The sequence below is a fragment of the Gambusia affinis genome, linkage group LG12, assembly GCF_019740435.1.
Source record: "Gambusia affinis linkage group LG12, SWU_Gaff_1.0, whole genome shotgun sequence".
Lineage (NCBI taxonomy): Eukaryota > Metazoa > Chordata > Actinopteri > Cyprinodontiformes > Poeciliidae > Gambusia > Gambusia affinis.
Window position 1 is genome coordinate 5,300,520 of NC_057879.1, and position 19,109 is coordinate 5,319,628.

General features: G+C 40.6%; 1 protein-coding gene across 4 annotated transcripts in view; it reads right to left on the reverse strand.

Moving 5' to 3' along the window:
* Positions 1-351: 351 nt before the first annotated feature.
* The window catches only part of LOC122840638 (BMP/retinoic acid-inducible neural-specific protein 3-like), a 135,607-nt gene continuing 116,849 nt past the window's right edge, over positions 352-19,109 (reverse strand). For all 4 annotated transcript variants that reach the window (XM_044133184.1, XM_044133182.1, XM_044133183.1 and 1 more), the window contains 4 exons: positions 15,136-15,241; positions 10,478-10,714; positions 5,251-5,473; positions 352-1,648 (listed from right to left, as the gene is read on the reverse strand). In XM_044133184.1, the coding sequence (XP_043989119.1) occupies positions 523-1,648; positions 5,251-5,473; positions 10,478-10,714; positions 15,136-15,241 (1,692 nt within the window). In that variant the 3' untranslated portion in view covers positions 352-522. The remainder of the gene's footprint in view (positions 1,649-5,250; positions 5,474-10,477; positions 10,715-15,135; positions 15,242-19,109) is intronic.

Below are 19,109 nucleotides of genomic sequence, written 5' to 3' on the forward strand. Positions count from 1 at the left end.
CTTATTAGATAGAATATCTACACATAGAAATTTGCAAAGACCAAATTTAAGACTTGTGATTAACATATAGAAAGTCAATGTAACGCCTTCATTTTAGATGCACTAATTTAAGACTTGTTAAGGATACACACTTTAATATCAGATTTTTAGGGTTTTTCATAGTTAAAAAAAATACAGAAAAGGTCCAGATTTCCCAATAAAACTTAAAAATATTGAGATAACCTGGCAAAATGGGTAGAATTTCAAGGGGTGAATACTTTTCAAAGGCGTCGTGTACAAAGACGATTTTTTAAAATATATATATGTGTGTATATATGTTTTGTAAAGGAGCTCCAGAAATCTGCAACTGAAAATATTGAAAAAAACCCATCAAATTTAATTGCACGTTGTGTATGTACAGCACAGCCGTAAACAACATACCACACACATGACACAATATGATCCTGCTGCCCATGGATACCAGTCTTGTCTGTGCCGAGAAAACAGTAAAAAAAAAAAGAAACGCATTGAGTGGCGAGGCCATTAGCTGCACAGCTTATTCGCCTCGTACTCTGTGTAGTTTGGATGTTTGGCACTGAAAGCTTGCAGGGCAGTGAGTATCCGCGTCACGTCGGCGCCGGACAGCTTGAGCCTGTGACGGAGCAGGCAGGCGAACAGATCCACGTGCGGCGCCCCCGGTGGAGACAGGCGGTTGACGCGGTAACGCAGCTCCACCAGCTGTAGCAGGGCTGAGTCCTGGGATCCCTGAGTGTACGGGTAGTCTATCTGCAGGATCAGGTCCTGGATGGCTTCGGGGTCAAAGTGCACGCTGTACCCGAACAGCTGCATGCTGTTCACCTTCATGTAGCCGACGTTGCTGGACGGCTCCGGGTCCTCGGGTGGATCGCCGTACAGACTCGCGTTCTTGCTTCCTCCCGCCGAGTCCCGGCTGTAACTCCTCAGGTAGAAGTGGACGGTCTCAAAGAAGCTCTTCCACCTGTTCCCCAGAGTCAGCGTCCAGTTGTAGCAGTCCAGCGGGATGTCCAGCCTGGTGCGCTCCCAGTCGGGATACCCGTGCTGACCGATCGGCATGGTCCAGCTCTCGGAATGGCTGCCCCCGAAAGGGTTGACGAACAGCGACAGGGTGGGCTCCAGGGTGCTGTTCCTGGTGAGGCAGAACTGCAGGGCGAGTCCCAGGAGCAGGTGGACCCGGTTGGATTTGACTCGGTTGCTCTTGAGCGTGAGCAGCATCCTCTTCCTCCAAGACGGGTCGAACCAGGTGTTGATGCGCACGTCGTTGCTCACGAACACGCCGTGCAGCGCGAGTCGCGGGTCGCGGCGCTGCATCAGGAAGCGCAACTCCAGGTCCTGCAGGTCCCTGTCGCTCTCCATGCCCAGGTAAGGGTCGGTGGGGTCGGGCACGGCGGGGCGGCACGCCCCCTGGGTCAGGGTGAAGCCCGGGTTGCAGCCGGCGCACCGCGTCCGGTTCTCGGCAGAGCAGGAGGCGCAGCGGGGGCCGTCGCCCACAGAGCAGGGCAGCGGCCCCTGGCACGGCGGGTGGTCGTAGGGGCAGGAGCAGCTGCGGCTCCTCTCGCTGTAAACGCCCACCTGCTTGTTCTCGCTGCAGTAGAGCGTGGAGAGAGCACAGTTCAACCAGAAGTGCAGGGGCCTGTGGGGAGAGACGACAAACTGGTTGAGTAGGCATCGGGTCTGGAGACGCCGCGCTGCCCTACTGGCTCCGTTAGATAGTTAAATCATTTATTAGCCCCGTGAAGTGGCATTTAGTCCGACAAAGAAATTTGAAAAGTCACAATTTAAAAGCAATGCATTTGGACTTTGTGCCCAGAAACAAAAAACAGTGGGGGAGCGGGGGGTTGACAAAAACAGAAATATGTCAAATTGATGTGTGTCTGCCTATTGACATCACTCGAAAAGATGGAGGATGATCTTAGGTTCCCCAAAATTCTACACATTTTAGAAAGTGAACAGGTAAAGAGGACAAATGTCTCGTCACCCATGACAACAGTCTCTCTGTTAGAAAAACATCCTGTCCCAGGATAATAAAGATATTTGAATCTTGGTTGTGCAACAAGGACACAAAAAATTTCACACCACAACAACAATAGCAGCAACAAGCTCTATCAGATTCAGCAGCCAGACCACTGAGGCAAACTTAAGTGTTGTTTGTGAGCACGAAGTGTCTCAGATAAAACAAAAGGTAATACTACTATTTATATGGTTTTTTTTTTATGTGTCCTCTGTGCAAAACACCAGCTGGTGTCCACGGATCACTTCATCATATGGATAAGACTGTTCTCTTCAAATGTCTGTTTAATGCAATACACACGTTTGTGAACAATAAGTAGCTAGTCTTAGATAATTTTCTCAGTGCCCATTAAAATCAGGCAAATTATTTGACTGTTTTTTTTTTTTGTTTGTTTTTGAAAAAAATAATGTGTGAGAAAACAAACTGTAAACGGACAGTTTGAGTTTGGGGTCCTTAAGACGCCATTTTGGCCACATTACAGTCATAAAGGTTGAGCATCATGAGACTGATTGTGTGAAGAGAATGTTGACTTCCAGCTGCTTCCATTCACTTCGTGGCCCGCTGATATGGAGTCTCCTATAGTGACTTTTGAGCACTAAAGAAGCGTTGCTGGTTGGAACTGTTGCCTAAACTACAGCATGGACCAAAACACAGAGAATTTCTGTGTTTTGAATTCCCATTTTTGGTCGCAAACAATCCACTGTGGCCAATTACTGGCAGACTGGGCTTGCTATTAAATCCCTGGGTAGTGTGCAAGTCTGTTACAGTTCCTAGCTACTGCTCTTGGGCTTATTCCTATTCACTTTGCAAGCTGCCATATAAATTTTTCACCATAAAAAGTAACATTCGAGATGGATTCCCTTCAGGGGGCTCGCCCTATTATGTTCTGATGTTAAAGTTCAGTAATTCATATATAAAGTCATCAAAATGTTGCAACATTTTGGCCCGATATCTGCAGATTTCAGCAAGTCGAATGTAAGACTTTGTAATGCCAGCTTGAATCAAATTTAAGACTGAAAACATCATTACTATTGAGAATGGTTGGGGGTCCTGCCGGCTCGTAAGGGTTGACAACAGAAATGAGCCTGTGGTAAAAAATGAACATCGTCCAGCCAACTGGTGGTACACTTGCTCTTATCCATGATGGACGCAAAATAAAAAAATAAAAAAATTAATAGCCAGCTGGCTGAATAGCAAGGGTATATTAGCAGGTACTTACTGACCGCCTAGAGTCACTGAATGTAATGACTCAAACTTTTGCCTGACAGAGAAGTCCAAATTTAAGACCTGTGATAAGTGTATATAAGACCAACTTAATAAAAAAAAAGAATTTAAGAAATTTTAAGGCCTTTATTTTAATGCATAAATTTAGGACATTTTTTTATTTTTTTTTTGTTGAACTTTTTAAGGATGCCTGGACAATGTGTAAGGAAGAACATCCCCTACACCACAATTGCATCTGCACCAAACTCACTGTTCTCCTAGCAACTGTTGCAACCAGACCCGGCTGTCGGATTGCTAAACGGAAAGGCGTAAAGGCCTCTCTGCAGAGAACACGCATCCACTGCTCTATCGTCCAGTGGTGGGCTGCCTCGCGGCAATTCATGTATCGTTTTGCATTCCACTTGTTCACGCAAGCTGCTCGGGGAAGAAAACAGATTCCATGAAAGTTTTAAGAGCTACTTTGGATGCTGTAGGAAGCTTGGAGGTCTGTATCTGTTTCCGCTAAAGAAACTTCGGCTGGACCCCTCGCTTAGCGGCTTTGAGTGGCATTCCGCTTTGTGAGCGCTTGTCATTCCCAGTCACTCCCACTTTGTTGTAATTCCACCCACAGTTGACTGTGGAATATTTAGTACGGAGGAAATTTGGACTCATTGCACAGACAGTATTCCGATCACGACGGCGCACAGGAATCCACTGAGCCGCTGAAAGCGACTCATTCTCTCACAAATATTCCTAGCGGCAGTCTGCATGCCGATGCGCTGGGCTTTATACACCTGTGGCCGTGGCAGTGATTGGAACACCTGAATTCAATCGCCTGGAGGGGTGAGCGAGTGCTTATAGCGACACAGAGTATCAACAAAAACCGAAGAGGGGGAAGTTATAAAACACATTCAGGCGCCGCTGGATTAATAAAAGCTAGCCCATCCCGTCCAAACGGGGTAGGAAACAGTCAGAAGCAGGCCTGTTGCAATAAGCAGTACATCGATTAATCACAAGAAGAATTGAAACAAGCGCCATAATTTCCATTTGCACGATTTTGTTGTTTTTCTCTTTTCTCTCTCTCTCTTTCTCCCCAAAATCTAGGTGACTGAACTCTTCAGTCTGGTGCTTTAGCCTCAACTAGCTCGTTATTTTTCAAGGGCAATTTTGTTTACAGAGGCTTCATAATTCATTTTATTTGTTGTTTCTGTTGTTTATTTTTTGTGGATATTTAAAGTATGTTAAGGATCCGGTGTTAAACGTTCATCAGAATTCAAAGTTTGTTGGATATGCCATCACGTGACTAGAAAATGGTCTCCAAACAAACGATATTGTTTTCTATCGCAGTAACTTGTGGGATCATTCATCGTCCAGCGGGCCTAATTACAAGAACGAAAACAACAATTTGTGTGGAAAAAGAATATGTAAATTGTGGATGACAAAAAAAAACAAACATAAATAGGCCAAACCAATTCAATCTCCACAAATAGAAGAAGCTTGAAGCAGAGTTGCTGTCAGAGTGTGATGGTGAGGAGCCAGAAGGACGACATGAGAAGCACACTGATGGGCTCGGCATTGTTTAGCTAATTTTCCTGCCAAAAATAGCTTTCAGTATTGAGTGTTGATAAGAGACCATCCAGGTGAGAGTGAAATGACTAACTTATCTATCTCCACAGTTATTTGGCAAGAAGTTTTAAGATGACATATTTAGAGTAATTCTGTGCAGATGGTTAGAAATGTGTGTTTTATAGTTTTGTTTTTTTTTGTTTTTTGCCAGACGGGTTCCTTTGTCTTCCTTTGGCTGGGGAAGCAGCTTCGCTCCAGTCAGCACTTTTCTCCGCTCTCGCCGGCTACTTTTCCTCAAGTGCCTTCTAATAAGCGCCGTCTCGCTCTGCCGCTTACTCTCTCTTTCTCTCCGCCTCACGCATAAATCATTCTCGTAATTATGGGTTCCGGGGAGCAGCTCGGGTTAACGCAAGCATCCCTCCCCTCTCGTTCCCCCCAGCCGTCCCGTGTCTTACCTCGGCCTCGGCAGGATAATCCTCGGCGGCTTTCGGCACCTCTTGCTGAGGCTGAAGAGCTTGTTAGTGGTGCGGCGGGCTCTGGCCAGGAGCTGCTTGCTGCTGGTTTCCAGCTGCCTGTGGCGCTGCAGCAGGCCGCCGTCCGTGCGCCACAAGTGCTCCACGACAGATGTGTTCACAGCGTAGTGGACCGGCAGCTTCCCGACGAAGCCTCGGAACTCCTCTGGCAGGAAGAGGGGGAAGTGAATAAATGAACTCGGCCTGCGGCTACAAACCCGCAAATTAACAACATCCAGAGAGAGAGAGGGGAAAAAAAAGGAACCTCATCCTTTGCTTTTCGCCCGGCACAGTGGAGTGGTCGAAGGAACCGCAGCACAGAGGGAGGAAAACTTTATGCGTATATTTATATTTTCTTTGCTGGTCAGTTCAGAAAAGGAGCAACAGCGTCCGGCTTGTAAAAATATTCATAACGTTTTGACCTTAATTTTTCTGGCTCTTATCTAAATTTCTGGATTTCGCTTCCACTCATACGACGTATTGCATTATTAATAGGGCCATATTGAGAAAAAATAAATAAAATGCAAAGACAATATGATGAGAATAAAGTCATGGTATTATGAGAGTAGCGTCATAATATTCTTGTAGAGCTACAGCGTCTTAATTCTCGTACGATTTTATCCACGTAATGTTATAAATTCATTCTCCCCAATTTTATGAGTTTATTCTTGTAATACCACGACTTTTTTGTCATAGTACTATGACTTTATTCTCACAATTTTTGCTCTTTAAAAAAAAAAAATAATAATAATCTTTTTAATGTGAGCCTAATACTCTGCTGTACATTTATTCTCCACTTTCTTTACCAAAAACCAATTTTTTTCTGTACGTTGTTAACGTAGCCTAAAAGGCACTGTGGTTTCCGGACAAAAAGTTGATGGTTTTTCATAGTTCAGATGGCACTTCGATTTATGTGTGTTTTTTTTTTTTCTCTTCATGACACATGTCTTTGACTGAAGCGATTTACATGAACCAAGTATTAAGCATTACAGCCGGAAGTCACAGCGAACGCAACATGCAGCCTGACACCAGAAGGAGGCCTTACTAAAAATGAAAGATGCTGGTCATGAAGGGGTTGAATAAGTTTGGAGGAATGTCTTGGTTGCACTGATTCTTGAACATTAATTGTGAAGGATCCAGCTGCCAGCTTACACATTTTGCCAATATGTTCTACTTCACAAAGAGTTCAACTTTCTGAAGGGTTTTTTGTGGCTCTAACCGGGGACGACTGCATCGAGGACTGTAGCCTCTGCATATGGTGCGGCTGCTCTACCGCTGAGCCATGTGGCGCCCCATGAAGAGTTTTATTGAGGTGGATGAAAGACCACCGATAATTTCCCCACCTTATTAGCACACAGCTGGCAAAAGGCATGAGCACACGAAGCTGCTGTTTATGGATCCATGCCAATATGGTGCTCCCAAAAGCAGAATAATCCTCACATAAAACGCATATTTTAAAACTTCATTATTACTGCCAGGTTTATCGGGAAATCATTTCATTTTAAACTTCTGTTTTAAAAATCTCAAATAGCAGTTTTTGACCAATATACTTTATATACTGACTAGGTAACTTATAATGGCACTGAAAACTATGTATCCTTTTCCTTCTACTTCCCAAATATGAACTATGTTATAACTGTTAGAACTAAACTATGAAACGACAGGTGTTAAATTAAAAACATAGAGAGCAAATTTGAAAATGTAAGAGATATTATAGGTGTGACATCAAATGTCTTAAAGTATAAAGTGGTTTTTATTTTCATGAATGTGTGTCTGACTGAACCAAACACACCAGTGAATCAGAGGTGAATGGAAAGCAACCTGCCTATGCTAAGTTATGTGCGATATGGAGGTGTTTCCGCAACTCGCCACCAGTAACAAGACTGGTGCATGAAGGTTTTTAGGTAAAAGAATCCTGAAGATAGTGCTGTATTTACTGGCACTGCGTCCGAAACATAATAATGACCACAACCAGCAAGTGGTTTCTGGATGGTGAGTCAACAACATTTTTAAATTTTTTTTTACAGTAAATACAGCGATAAAACCAGCAGTCGAAAGTGCTGGGTTGCTAGGGGACTGGCTGGGCTCGGCTGGGGTTGCTAGCTAACGGCGCAGTGCCAGTGGAGTCCGACTTAAACAGAAGGTTTTTGAAACCACTCATTTTCCAGGTACCAAAACACGTCATCTTATTGCCACGAAATGTCTTGGGGATTTTTTTTAAAACATGTGGGAGGTTCAAAAACGTGCTAATTTAAGTTTTGCATAATAGGTCCTCCTTAATACCCTGTCTGAGCTCCAACTTGCTCCGTCTCTGGAAGAGACAAAACGATTCGGACATTTGGGGCTCCACGGTATACATCCCGGGGTCAGACGGGTTTGCTGCATAATTTATTTGGAAATGTCTCCTCTGTAAACCCGTATCGTTTAACTGTTTAAACTTATGACCACTAACTTATCACAATATATAAAAAAGTGTTCAATTAAATCCAAATTGGTCCAAAGTGGCGTTTTCCATTTAATGAACACAACAGAAAACAATAAAACTCCGACTATATGCGTTAGTGGGATCCATAACTCCAGTGAGAAATGAACTGTTAAAGCACATTGCAATCTATAAGCCATTAATCGTGCATTATTACAGATTTGGAGATGGGCAAAGCTCCTCTTTCCTCTCTTTGAACTTGAACAGCAGATCTCAAATGTGAGAATCACTGCTTTAGCCTAATAATTTTTTTTATGTTTTTGCTTTTTTTCCCCCTCTCCACTCATAAATGTTTCAGATCGTCAGAGGAAGAAATCATTTGATGATTTCATTTATGAAGGGGGGAAGAAATGATCACTGTTGAGGTACATTGGCCCACCAGTTCTTCGCTGAATTACTTTTAATTTAGCCACACTGGAATGTTGGATCGTTCATCGATGGCCTGTTAAAGGCCAGACATGGTGTGTCAATTAAGACTGGAGTTTGACTAGGCCACTCAAAAGCCTTCATTTTGTCCAAAGCTTTATCCCAAGGAACCAAAAACTGACACATTTTAACTACTTTTGGACAACAAAATTCATTGATTGCAATTACAAAAATTAGTTTTCTGATTTTTCTTCCTATTTTAGTTTTACATGCTCAACAATAAATAAAATGTTTATAAAATCTAAACATCATTAAAGATCCAAAACTCATTTGGAAATCTATTTCCAAATGAGTTTTATATTTTTAGAGCATTCTTGATTTGTTGTCAGGGACCAAAGAAAATTATTTCAAGAGCCACAAAGGGCCACACTTTGGACAGTCCTGACCTACTGACCTACAGTATGACTGAACCATAGTTTCATTAAGTATTGCAAGGCATCCTGGACCAAGACCTGTAAGAAATAAAAAAAAAAAAGTTGTTTTTTTCCCTGGAGCGTTTTTCCTTTGTCAAAAGTATTTTGTTAATTTGAAATGATCTTTTGGTCGACCATTTTTGTTCCACATTTTCTCCATTAGTGGTTAATGGCTCTCACTGTGGTTCACTGGACACTCAGAGCAACTTGGTGAGTGACTTTTGTAAAGGCCCAGAAATGTCTTTGCAACCCTTTCGAGACGGACAGACGTGACTGACATTGAATTCTGCTGTTGAATTTTCTTAAATCGTGGTAAGATGCGTTTCGTTTTTCAGACATGTCTGCTTACTTGATGTTGTCAGACAGGTTATATTGAAGGGACGTCTTGATTCTACTGGTCTGGCAATATTCACCTGAACTCAGCTTTCCAATAAAAAATAATAATAAAAAAAATGGTTAATCATGACTTTGAAATGAAGGGGGTAAAAATTTTCCATATCAAAAAAGGGTTCTTTTCCCCCTTAATTAAATATTTAATTCATTCAAAATCTACTTTTTTTTATTCACTCCAGTTACTGTTCTCTTTAAAAGCAAAAGAAAAACAAAAACACAATTAAAGAACCTTTTCATTGAGCTTAACACATTTTTTTTTTGTCAAAAATGAACATAAACATAAAATAAGTCTTCAGGGAACTTTGTTTGCAAAAGTCCAGCAACATCCAGAAATTTTTTTTTAGCCACAACACTTTTTGGGGGCTCGTCCGGGATTCTGCACCTGGGCTGAGACAGAAGTGTAATTGGTAATAGCCAAACGATGCCCTATCAAACAAGCATGTCTCGATGAGCAGCAAAAACTCTACTGAAGTCCTGATCTGGGAAACTGACATGTTAAACGCTTTTACTCTGTGCTTTGTCAAGCAGCAAGGCGCACCAGTTCCCAGGCACACATGAGCTGGAGACTACAGAATTGTGACGGATGTCTGAATCACTGTCTCGCTTCATTAAAAAAAAAAAAAGACAGTTTTTTCTGTTTCGTAATTGTTTTTCCTCAAGCTTGCGTAACTCGCTCAAGGCATTCAGGCTGATGTCCCAGCCTCAGTACAATTTACCACATTCTACTATTTTTATGTAGCGTTGCTTCCATTATGTATCAATCTGATTCTCTCCTTTCTTTGTGCCTTCTCTTGCTGCTTTTTGCCAGTATGCAGAGATAATCTTTTCGGTTATGTAGGGAATAAATGATTTATGCCTTCAAACTCTTCATTATGTTAAAATGATAACTTGGAAAAAATGATGGCGCTCTCACGTCTTGTTTCACGAGGCAGAAACAGAAGCAAGATGAATAAGCTGTGTCGGGGCTAACAAATTGCACAATTCTGCAAGTCATATTTCTTTTTCTGTGTAAGAATAACTTACACTGCGGTGGGTGGTTCGTTTTCCCCTTTTATGAAGTCAGAGAACATATTTTTGTGTTCATTATTTTTGCTCAGGGACTCTTAATACACTTTTGGGCTAAACAAATAGATTTTTTAGGAACTAACCAAGCACCTAAAACGTCAAATCAATCACTGAAAGCTAATTGTTTGTTCTTTGAATTCAGAGTCTACAGTGCCTCCCATCGCTACGGTCACCGAAGATTATGGAGAAAGAATGCAAAAAAATCTTTTGAGTTCATATTTAGAGGTACAAATTCATTTTTATTTGTCAGAGAAAGAGGCTACCTTTGCTTGAAACTCTAGAGAGAAAGGTCTTAAATGACAAGTTTTTTCCTCCCTCAGCACTAAAAGCACAATTCAAGCTGACATTTTCAGCTTCCATTTGGAAGGGTCAAAATGAACTTGTTGCTCACCAGATTCCTCAAAGTCCTTGTTGGACAGCCTCAGCGCATCTCTGATGTGCAGCAGGCTATTTTCCAGAGTGTCCAGGTCGGAGTGAGGACAGTTGCACTGAGGGAAGTCCCCACTGCACTCGCACCAGCAGTCGTTGTTGCGGCAAACAAACTGCCCCTCCGACTTGCAGCCAATGTAGTTGAGGGCCGCCTGAATGAAACGGCTCTGTAGGTAACCAGGAAGGATCACCTGCAAGCCTGAGGCGGGTCCAAGACGGGAGAAGTGGAGAAAAACACATTTTAGCACATTTTCATGTCTCTGAATTACAGTTACATTGAAATGTACTTCAGTAAGTCAAAAAGTGCAACTCGCATAGATTAATTATACACAAGGTGATAAATCCCCCTTCAGATTTTCAGCCAGAATATTACATAAAGCTCATTTAAAAGGCATTTCACACTTGTTGTGTTGTACTCAATCAAGGTGAAGATTGACGAAGTAACAGGGTATCAGATGAAGGGTTCTGCCTGTATCCAGCCATATAAATGGAAATTTGAGTGGAGGAAAAATGTAGTTGAAAAGGACAACTACAACTACGCAGCCTGTTCCTGCACAAGGAACAGGCTCTGTGCTTTGATTCCACTATTCATTTCTGTATGGCAAATCTTTGACTGGTTTTATGTAGTGTATATAAAAATCTTTATCAAATTAATCACTGTGATTAATCCTGATTAGTCACTACGCCTAACTTTGCAAGTTTAAAATATAAATATGCAAGCACAGTTGTTCTTACAGGAACGATGCCCTGGATAAGCTTCTCCTTCTGCCACACCCCAACCAATTAAAATGCAAGAAATGATCTGGGGTTTTTTTTTGTTTTTTGAAGCAGAAAGCAGCTAATGTGGTCTCCCACTATTCAACAACTACTAAGGGAAACTTACTCCACAATGCATACATACAAGTAATAGCAAACCTGTTCATCTTACAGATGAGATAAATTTCATTTTCTAGTTCTTTGATGCCCTGGGCCTCTATGAAAAACCACCACTGTGTGCACATTGTCAAAAAGTGCTTAAGAAAATGTTTTATTGTCTCAAACTGACCATGCCTGAAGATCACTAATCACACACGGAAATCGGCCGATTATGATCGGTGGCCGATCGATCGGCACACCTCTAAAAGCAGGAAGTTTGATTCATCTGCACTATGGAATATTAACGAGTTAAAATTTTCGGATTAATCGCGTGTGTTAAGGTGTTAACAATGACAACCTTGGTTTTATGTAATATTCAAATTATCTGAGGAACTGAACTGTGGATTCCACTGGCTGTCAGCTGTAATGATAAAAGGCAGCTGGAAAAAAAACCGCCAACAAACTCTTGACATAAAACTCTCACTTTTTTAGACGCAAGTGTAGCTTCTTTCAATGGCTGCTGAACTACAGAGCAGCAAACAATAACTAAACCGAAACTAGATATTTCTCCCCTGAATTTTTGTCATGTCATATAATACCCACCAACATAACCCTGGTTTAAAGGTATGATAGAGATCCTCATGCCGTTATCCTGAATGCTATCACATGTGTATTAGTCCAAGGATACAAATGATCCAACAAAACAGGACGCTATGTTCTTTGAGTCATCTCTTCATGCACATCCGAGTTGAAGCAGAAGAAGATGAAAGATTAAAGTTTGAAGGTACAGGGTCTCGTGGGGAAGCACAAATTTACAGGCTGATGTGCTGCAGGTTTGGGTCAATAAGAGAAGCAAAAAGAGCCTCACAGGTGTCCTTTAAAGAAGAGCTCTGACATTTTGGAAAATAAGCCTCTTCTGCCTTTTTTTTTTTTTTTTTACAGAGTTGGCGATTATTCTGCCTGCACCCTTCACGATGAACAAGATGGCTTGACACAGCACGACTTGTTCCCAGTGAGAGTGGAAGGAGGCACGCAGACAATTACTCTCTCTTTTTTTTTTTCCCCCTCCGGCGAATAAAGCAGCAAGTGTTTTGTTAAAATGTGCATTAATACAACAAAAGAATGGCAACACGCTGACACTAAATGCTAATCGTGGCGAGACTTTTACCATTACAGCAAACTCAAGGACTATCAGTAATCATTTCAAAGCTTTTCCAACACGAAGTGTGACATTTAGCCTGTACGACTCAACCGAAAAACAAACAGTTCAAAATATGTCAGCTGCAAACAGTTGGTGAAGAAAGTCACTATTTGATTCGATATTGATATAAATGCTTTCTTACTGATTTAGTAATAAGAAGTATACAAATAATTCATTGGAGCATCCATTATTAGTTTTATGTATTACTTATTTTTTCATTGAACAACCATGGTGGTACACTTTAACAGTGTAAAACATCGGAATATGAAACAGTAGAACAATACAGAGAACAGAAGTTAAAACATCGTCGTGCAACTGTGACGGCCAAATCCATGGCCACACTCCCATGTCGGGAACTCTTTTTATGCACAATTTATTGTTTTCATACACACACAACAACACTTTGGTTTCAATAAAAACATTTATTAGTTGATTTGGATACATTTGGTCTAACATATGTATTTATATCAACTTAAAGTTAATTTTGTTTGCGAGGTTTTAGCCGTGCAATTAAAGGAATTTAAAAACAAAATACTGAATTGATACATATCAATTTGCAAATTAGCTGCATTAATGCATCAAGACTTGGTAACAAGATAACAGACTGATAGTCATCTTTCTGTAGGTGAAGTGCAAAAGACCAGGATGTAAGACACATCTGAGCTAAACAGAACTACGAAGCTATTAGCTTAGAGGCTGAATTAACCACCATCAGCCAACAGCTAGCTGAACCACTGCTATGACACTTTTTATATGTGACACAAAACGATCAAATTATTTTTATTTAATACAGTAAGCTAACATTTACCCCAACTCCTGCAAGCATGCAACAACAATTACTATTAAAATATCAAAAATGTTTTTGTTTTTTTTATCATTTTGATTTCCACACACATCCTCAGAAAACACCCCCAACAAATTTAATGTTGGGGGTGGGCGAGTGTTTGGATATTAACATAAGCATAACAAACTTGTTAATTAAAACACGTTTTCAATGCAGGAACCAGCGTAGCATTTTATGCTAGTCGTAAAAGCCGGTCAACTTGTCTGTTAACTTTGGATTATGCGGCAGGAGTTTTGTAGTTCTACTTGCAGACGCAGCATCAGATCCAGCCATCCATGCTCCAAATCACCAGGTTTTACACAGATTGGATTCAAATACATTAAGAAAATCCCTCAACCTTCCAACTTCCTTCAAAGTGGAAGTATTTAAGTGACGGGAGTGTGACTGTGAACTTCTGCTTCAGCATCTCTTCAGATGTGGGGAGAAATAAAGATTAAAAGATTTTAACCGGTAAAGGCAAAATATATTTTTTTATCTTTTTGGTTCTCAGACAGATTAAAGTGATGAGTGATCACATCTGCCAGGGATTGCTGATTATTTCACTAGTTTGAAGTCTGAATGGATTTGTGCAAACTACTTCTGAGTTGGAAGTGATTTTAATTCACTTTCAGATCTTAGCCACAAGGAAATTGTATAAAATCACCTCTATTGAAAGCCGACTGCCATCCTGATTGGAGCTCTCCTTGCCTCCTGTCTCTCAAAGAGCCAGGTTTGGTGCAGGTCATCAACTCTACCTTTGGTCAGTGGGTTTAAAAATTATGATTGCTATAATAATAGAATTTCAGATTCATGCTGTGTTAGTTGGATTTCATTGTTTTTGTCTTGTGTCGCATTAACTACCTGGGTTTCAGTTTAGGAAACCGTTATCACAACATGCCTTCTTCACTGCATTGTCCTACAATTTTCACACCATTACTGTGTGTATTTTCCTTTACTAAAAAAAACACTGTTTCTCTTCTTTCAAGTGAGGGAAAAGTCTCTAGCAACAGGTGGGGAGGGAGCAGTGCTGCATCCAGTCTTTGCTCCAGTCTTTCTGGCACCTTCTCTGGTATCTTGTTAAAAATAAATTCCGAGATGTTCGGTGAGTTGCGGGAAATTTTCAGCAGTTTGGAGGCTTTTTATAACCGTGGTGGTTTACTGGTACGCAACAAATGGCTACTCACAATTCGAACCACCCCATAGAGAAATACGCAATTTTATTATCAGAATTGCATATTCCCCTCACTTAGACAACATACGTGGAGCTAAATCATTGGCCTTAAAGTTTGTTAAAAAAATAAATACATTTGAAAAAGAACCGGAAAAAATGTGAAACTGAAAAATGATTTTGAATCTTTAAAAGAAGTTTTGAAACTGAGACAAAGTTCAGAACTACACGAAAACACCAGCGGCACCAGAAACGATGCAGTGTGCATGCCAGGCCAGTAGGAGGCGGTGAAACCTTTTGAACTTTCTGATCCAGACGTTTGCCTCCCTAATATTTCGCTTCTATTTAGGTGCACATGGAATCTATGCGTCTTCGCTGACGGCATAAATCTTTTCCAATGGGCATATTTTTCTTTTAAGAGGGATTTATTATGTGTTTTCCAATACTGTGTGTTCTGGCATTGTCACGCTAAAGTGCCTTAGCCTCATCTATGGTCTGTGAACCTATTTTCAACCCCAAGTGGCATTAGCTGTGTGTGAGCTACTCATACAATCTCTCATCCTTTACATTTACCTTGCAGCTGAACCTTGTTTTCAGGACTGTGGACCAGAACGGAGCTGACCGTGTCCAGATTGTCATAGTTGCTGCAGCCGAGAGGCCCGGTTCTAGTTTCAGTCACCTGAAACGACATGGAAAAAACCCAGAAAAATCCCATCTGTGTTAGTTTTTACTAATTATAAGATACACTTACTTAACTTTTCATCCTTCTAAAGCAGAACATATTGGCACATTAAAACCATATTCTGCCTCAGAGGCATGAGTAATGGAACAACACTATCAAAGTAGTAATAGGACCTTATAAAGGTCTTTTAGTTAAAAGACCTTTATAAGACTTTCCTAGACAGAATATTTTTGAGGGAAAGAGGAAGTCATCGTCCCAAAAAAGTTGAAACTAATTCACAAGTGTGAAGAAACTGCTTCTGACATGAATTAGTGTTGACACATTGAAGATAGAAATTCAGGAACATTGCTTGGTGTGTTGTTTTATGCTCAGAATCCTTCTTACTTCCCATATTAAAGCTATTGTAAATCAAAAAAGAAGAGTAAAATTCCAAGATTGAAAAGTTAAAAAAGAAACAAAAAAAACTCAGAAACTCAAAGATTAACTCCAGAAACTTTCTACAATTTTTTTTTTTTTAAAAGTTTCTGAGATTAAATTGGAAATTTGCTGCAATAAAACTCAGAAATCTTTTAGGTTAATTTCAGAAAAGACATAATAATAATAATAAAAAAAAAAAGTCTTAATTTTGCTAGAAAAAAAACCTTAGAAATCTTGAAATTAACTTCAGAATTCTTCGACCAAAAACCAGAAAATTTCTGAGTTTGAAAAGTTGAAAATTTGCGAGAAAAAACCCTCACACATTTCAAAACCAAAAGGTTCCACTTTTGGAAGATTACTCAGTGAAAAATAATAATAATTAAAAAAAAAAAAACGTTCAACTTTTGAAATTAAAATTTTTGTGGTTTTTGGTAGAAATTTGCTGAGACTAGTCTAAAAATTTTCAATGTTTTCTCTAACGCATTTTTGACTTTTTGGGGCTCAAAATTGTTCTGGAAAAAAAACAAACAAGCACATTTCTGAGGTTTTTGTTTTCTATCTTTCTACCTAATACGCCGTCGTCCTCCTCCCACATCTCGATGCGTGGTTTTAACGGAGGTCCACGTGTTGCAGGCGCAAGCTTTGCATCCCTCATAAAACGCGGCGTTCATCTCCCTCCTCTCATTCTCGCTGATCTTCAATCCGCCTCAAAGTGGCAAATGAATGGAAGTCAGGCTGGCTGGAAATGAATGGAACGGTATCTTCAATCCATCAAACTGATGCATAACCAGGCTAACACGTTCTCATTTTAGGTGGGGGGCACTTGTCTTCATCAGTGGCCACTCACTTTAGCATCGAGGCTTTGCCCCTCGGGCTGATTAATGCGCTCGCTCTAATAGCCACTTCAGATGATAAAATGGATGATTGGTGTTTTATACGAGAGGATACACAACCGCCGCGCCGTTCTGCTTCCTCACTCTCCTGATTGCAGTTCGCCACAGAGCAGGGCAAAGTCCCCGAAGAAGAAGAAGAAGAAGAAAAAAAAAAAAAAAAGGCTTGTATCGTATGTTTATTAATACGCTCTATGGCTGGATGTTCGCTACAGCGGCTCAGAGATGTGATTCATGAGATTCTGCTTAGAATCAATCAATTCTTTATCTTTCTGTGAGATTTTCGGGAGCGTGAACTGCATCAAAGAGGAAAACAGATCTGACAGTCTGGTGCTCGCCTGCAGTCACAGGAGATGCAACTTTCTGGCCAATTCTGTAAATAAGCATTTGCTCTTAATCTAACTGATTAAATAAGCTACGGGTAGAAAGTCCCTGAGCTGGTATTAAAGGATTTGTGAGTCTAAGTTGTCCTCCAGTTAAGTTTCTGAAGTGTCATAAATAAAAACTTTGCTGTAGATGAGTACAGGCAGGAAATTTCGTACTTGATTATTTTCTTAACGGACAATTTTTTAATTTTTTGCATTAAATTAAGAAGTAAATTTAGCTTGCATTTAGTAGAAAATGTTAACAAACATACTTGATGTCTTAGATAAAGCACTGAAAGACTGTTACAACATTTGCTGTGTTTCTATTCACGTATAAATGTGCAATTTGAAAATAAATTTGCTTAATAGAAACACTGCAATTAAAAAAAACCAACTCATTTTTTAATGAAAATTTTGCCACCAGGATGAGTTTGTTTGGGTTTTCTTTTACTGGCAAGAACCACGAACAAGAAGACAACAGGAAGTAGTAGGAGGATCGTAGTGGAGCATGTTTATTAATGTCTTATCATGTGATCTCATTTATGTGAGATTGTAACTGTGTTTCTTATCTAATGGAAACACAATTGCAAAATTGTCTTTTTTTCGACAATAGCAGAATTTCGGCACGATTGTCATGGAAACGCAGCTGGAACGGCCCACCAGACACCAGAGGGACACATAGAGAAAACCTTAAAGATGCCCAAATATGATCTTATCAATCAAATCAAAGTAGTTTATATCTGCATGCTACCAAATGACATCAGTCAGTTCCTCCAGTTACCGACTCACCTGACAGTCTACTCATCACCATGGTTGTTCTACTTGCCTACTCTTGTTACAGGATCGTTAAATCCCACTCAGTGATCCATCACCAACTTTTAGGACCTTTGCCGTGTCGTCTGGCTCCTTCTGAATCATTTAGGAGGAAACTGCTCAGAGCTCAACGTCGCCTCACACCTCTCACTGGTGTTTGAACTTGAGTCGTGCTTCGGGGGACTCCGATTCTTGTAGAAGTAAAGCAAACACATTTCTTAGCGGACCTCCTGTGTTACAGACGTACTGCTGTTGTCGTTTGCTTTGACCCCAGTCCACTGAGATTGAAGAGGTATGTTTCTATAACACTGATCAGCTTGCTCGGTCTAATGGCAGGGTTCTTCCTGCTAAACGTCTTCACAGATCTAAAGGAAGGGTTCCCTCCTTCGGCTTTGCGCAGAGACTTGCGTGGAGGTTCATGGAGAGGTTAGCCGTCAGTCAGTACTTTCACAGTTTTGAATCATCGCTCCACAATGACTTTGAGTTGATAAATATTCATTTCCACCCCTGCTATTTTGGGGAGCAGTTTGTCAATGTTCTTCGTGGAGAAAGGAGGCATCTTGTTCTGAATTTAGCTTATGTTCAGAAAATCAGAATCCCTAGAGTCCTTAAATTTAAAGTAAGCCACCTGTGAAATCAGACAATGTGAACATAACCACCAAAGCAGGTGAAATAAAAACAAAAAACAAAAAAAACAACAGTAAAGCAAAAACTATCAAAAGCCAAAACTATAATGAGAGTTGAGAGGCTGGTTGCAACACTGAAAGTGTCATGATCTGTGTTTTTCTGTGTGCTCATTTTGAGTTTCTGAGTCTCCGTGTTGTCCCGTCTACCCCTTGATTGTTCCCAGGTGTGTCTCGTTCCGTAATGTAAATTTACATTTACATTAACTGCAAATGTTAATGTAATGTAAATTAACATTTACATTAACTGTAAAATTGCACAAATTGAAATTACAAAAATAAACGTGCTTAATGGAAACGCAACAATTTCGAAAAGACTTGTGTTTTGTGTTTTTTTTGGTAAAAGGCTCCCGTCTCAGGATGTGGTAGTATTTTGGCCGTAGTGAAATAGATGTATTTCGCAAAACTGCAATGAAAACACTTTTATTTATTTTTTTCACATCACACGAGTCACATGATCCGACAGCCGCATGTTTCTACTGGTGGAATCAATGACAAAGATGACAGGAAGTGTTTGGAGAAAGGTGGACAATGTGCACCAGAGCTCTCACAGCGTCATCACAGTTAATAAAAAGTCGTGTCATCGGAACGTGTTGAATCCACGGTTCTTCTGGAAAATCACCGACTACAACTTCCCTCAAAATATAAGGGAATTGTCGCTCTAATACTTGGATGAGACCCGGACGTCTCCTCTGAT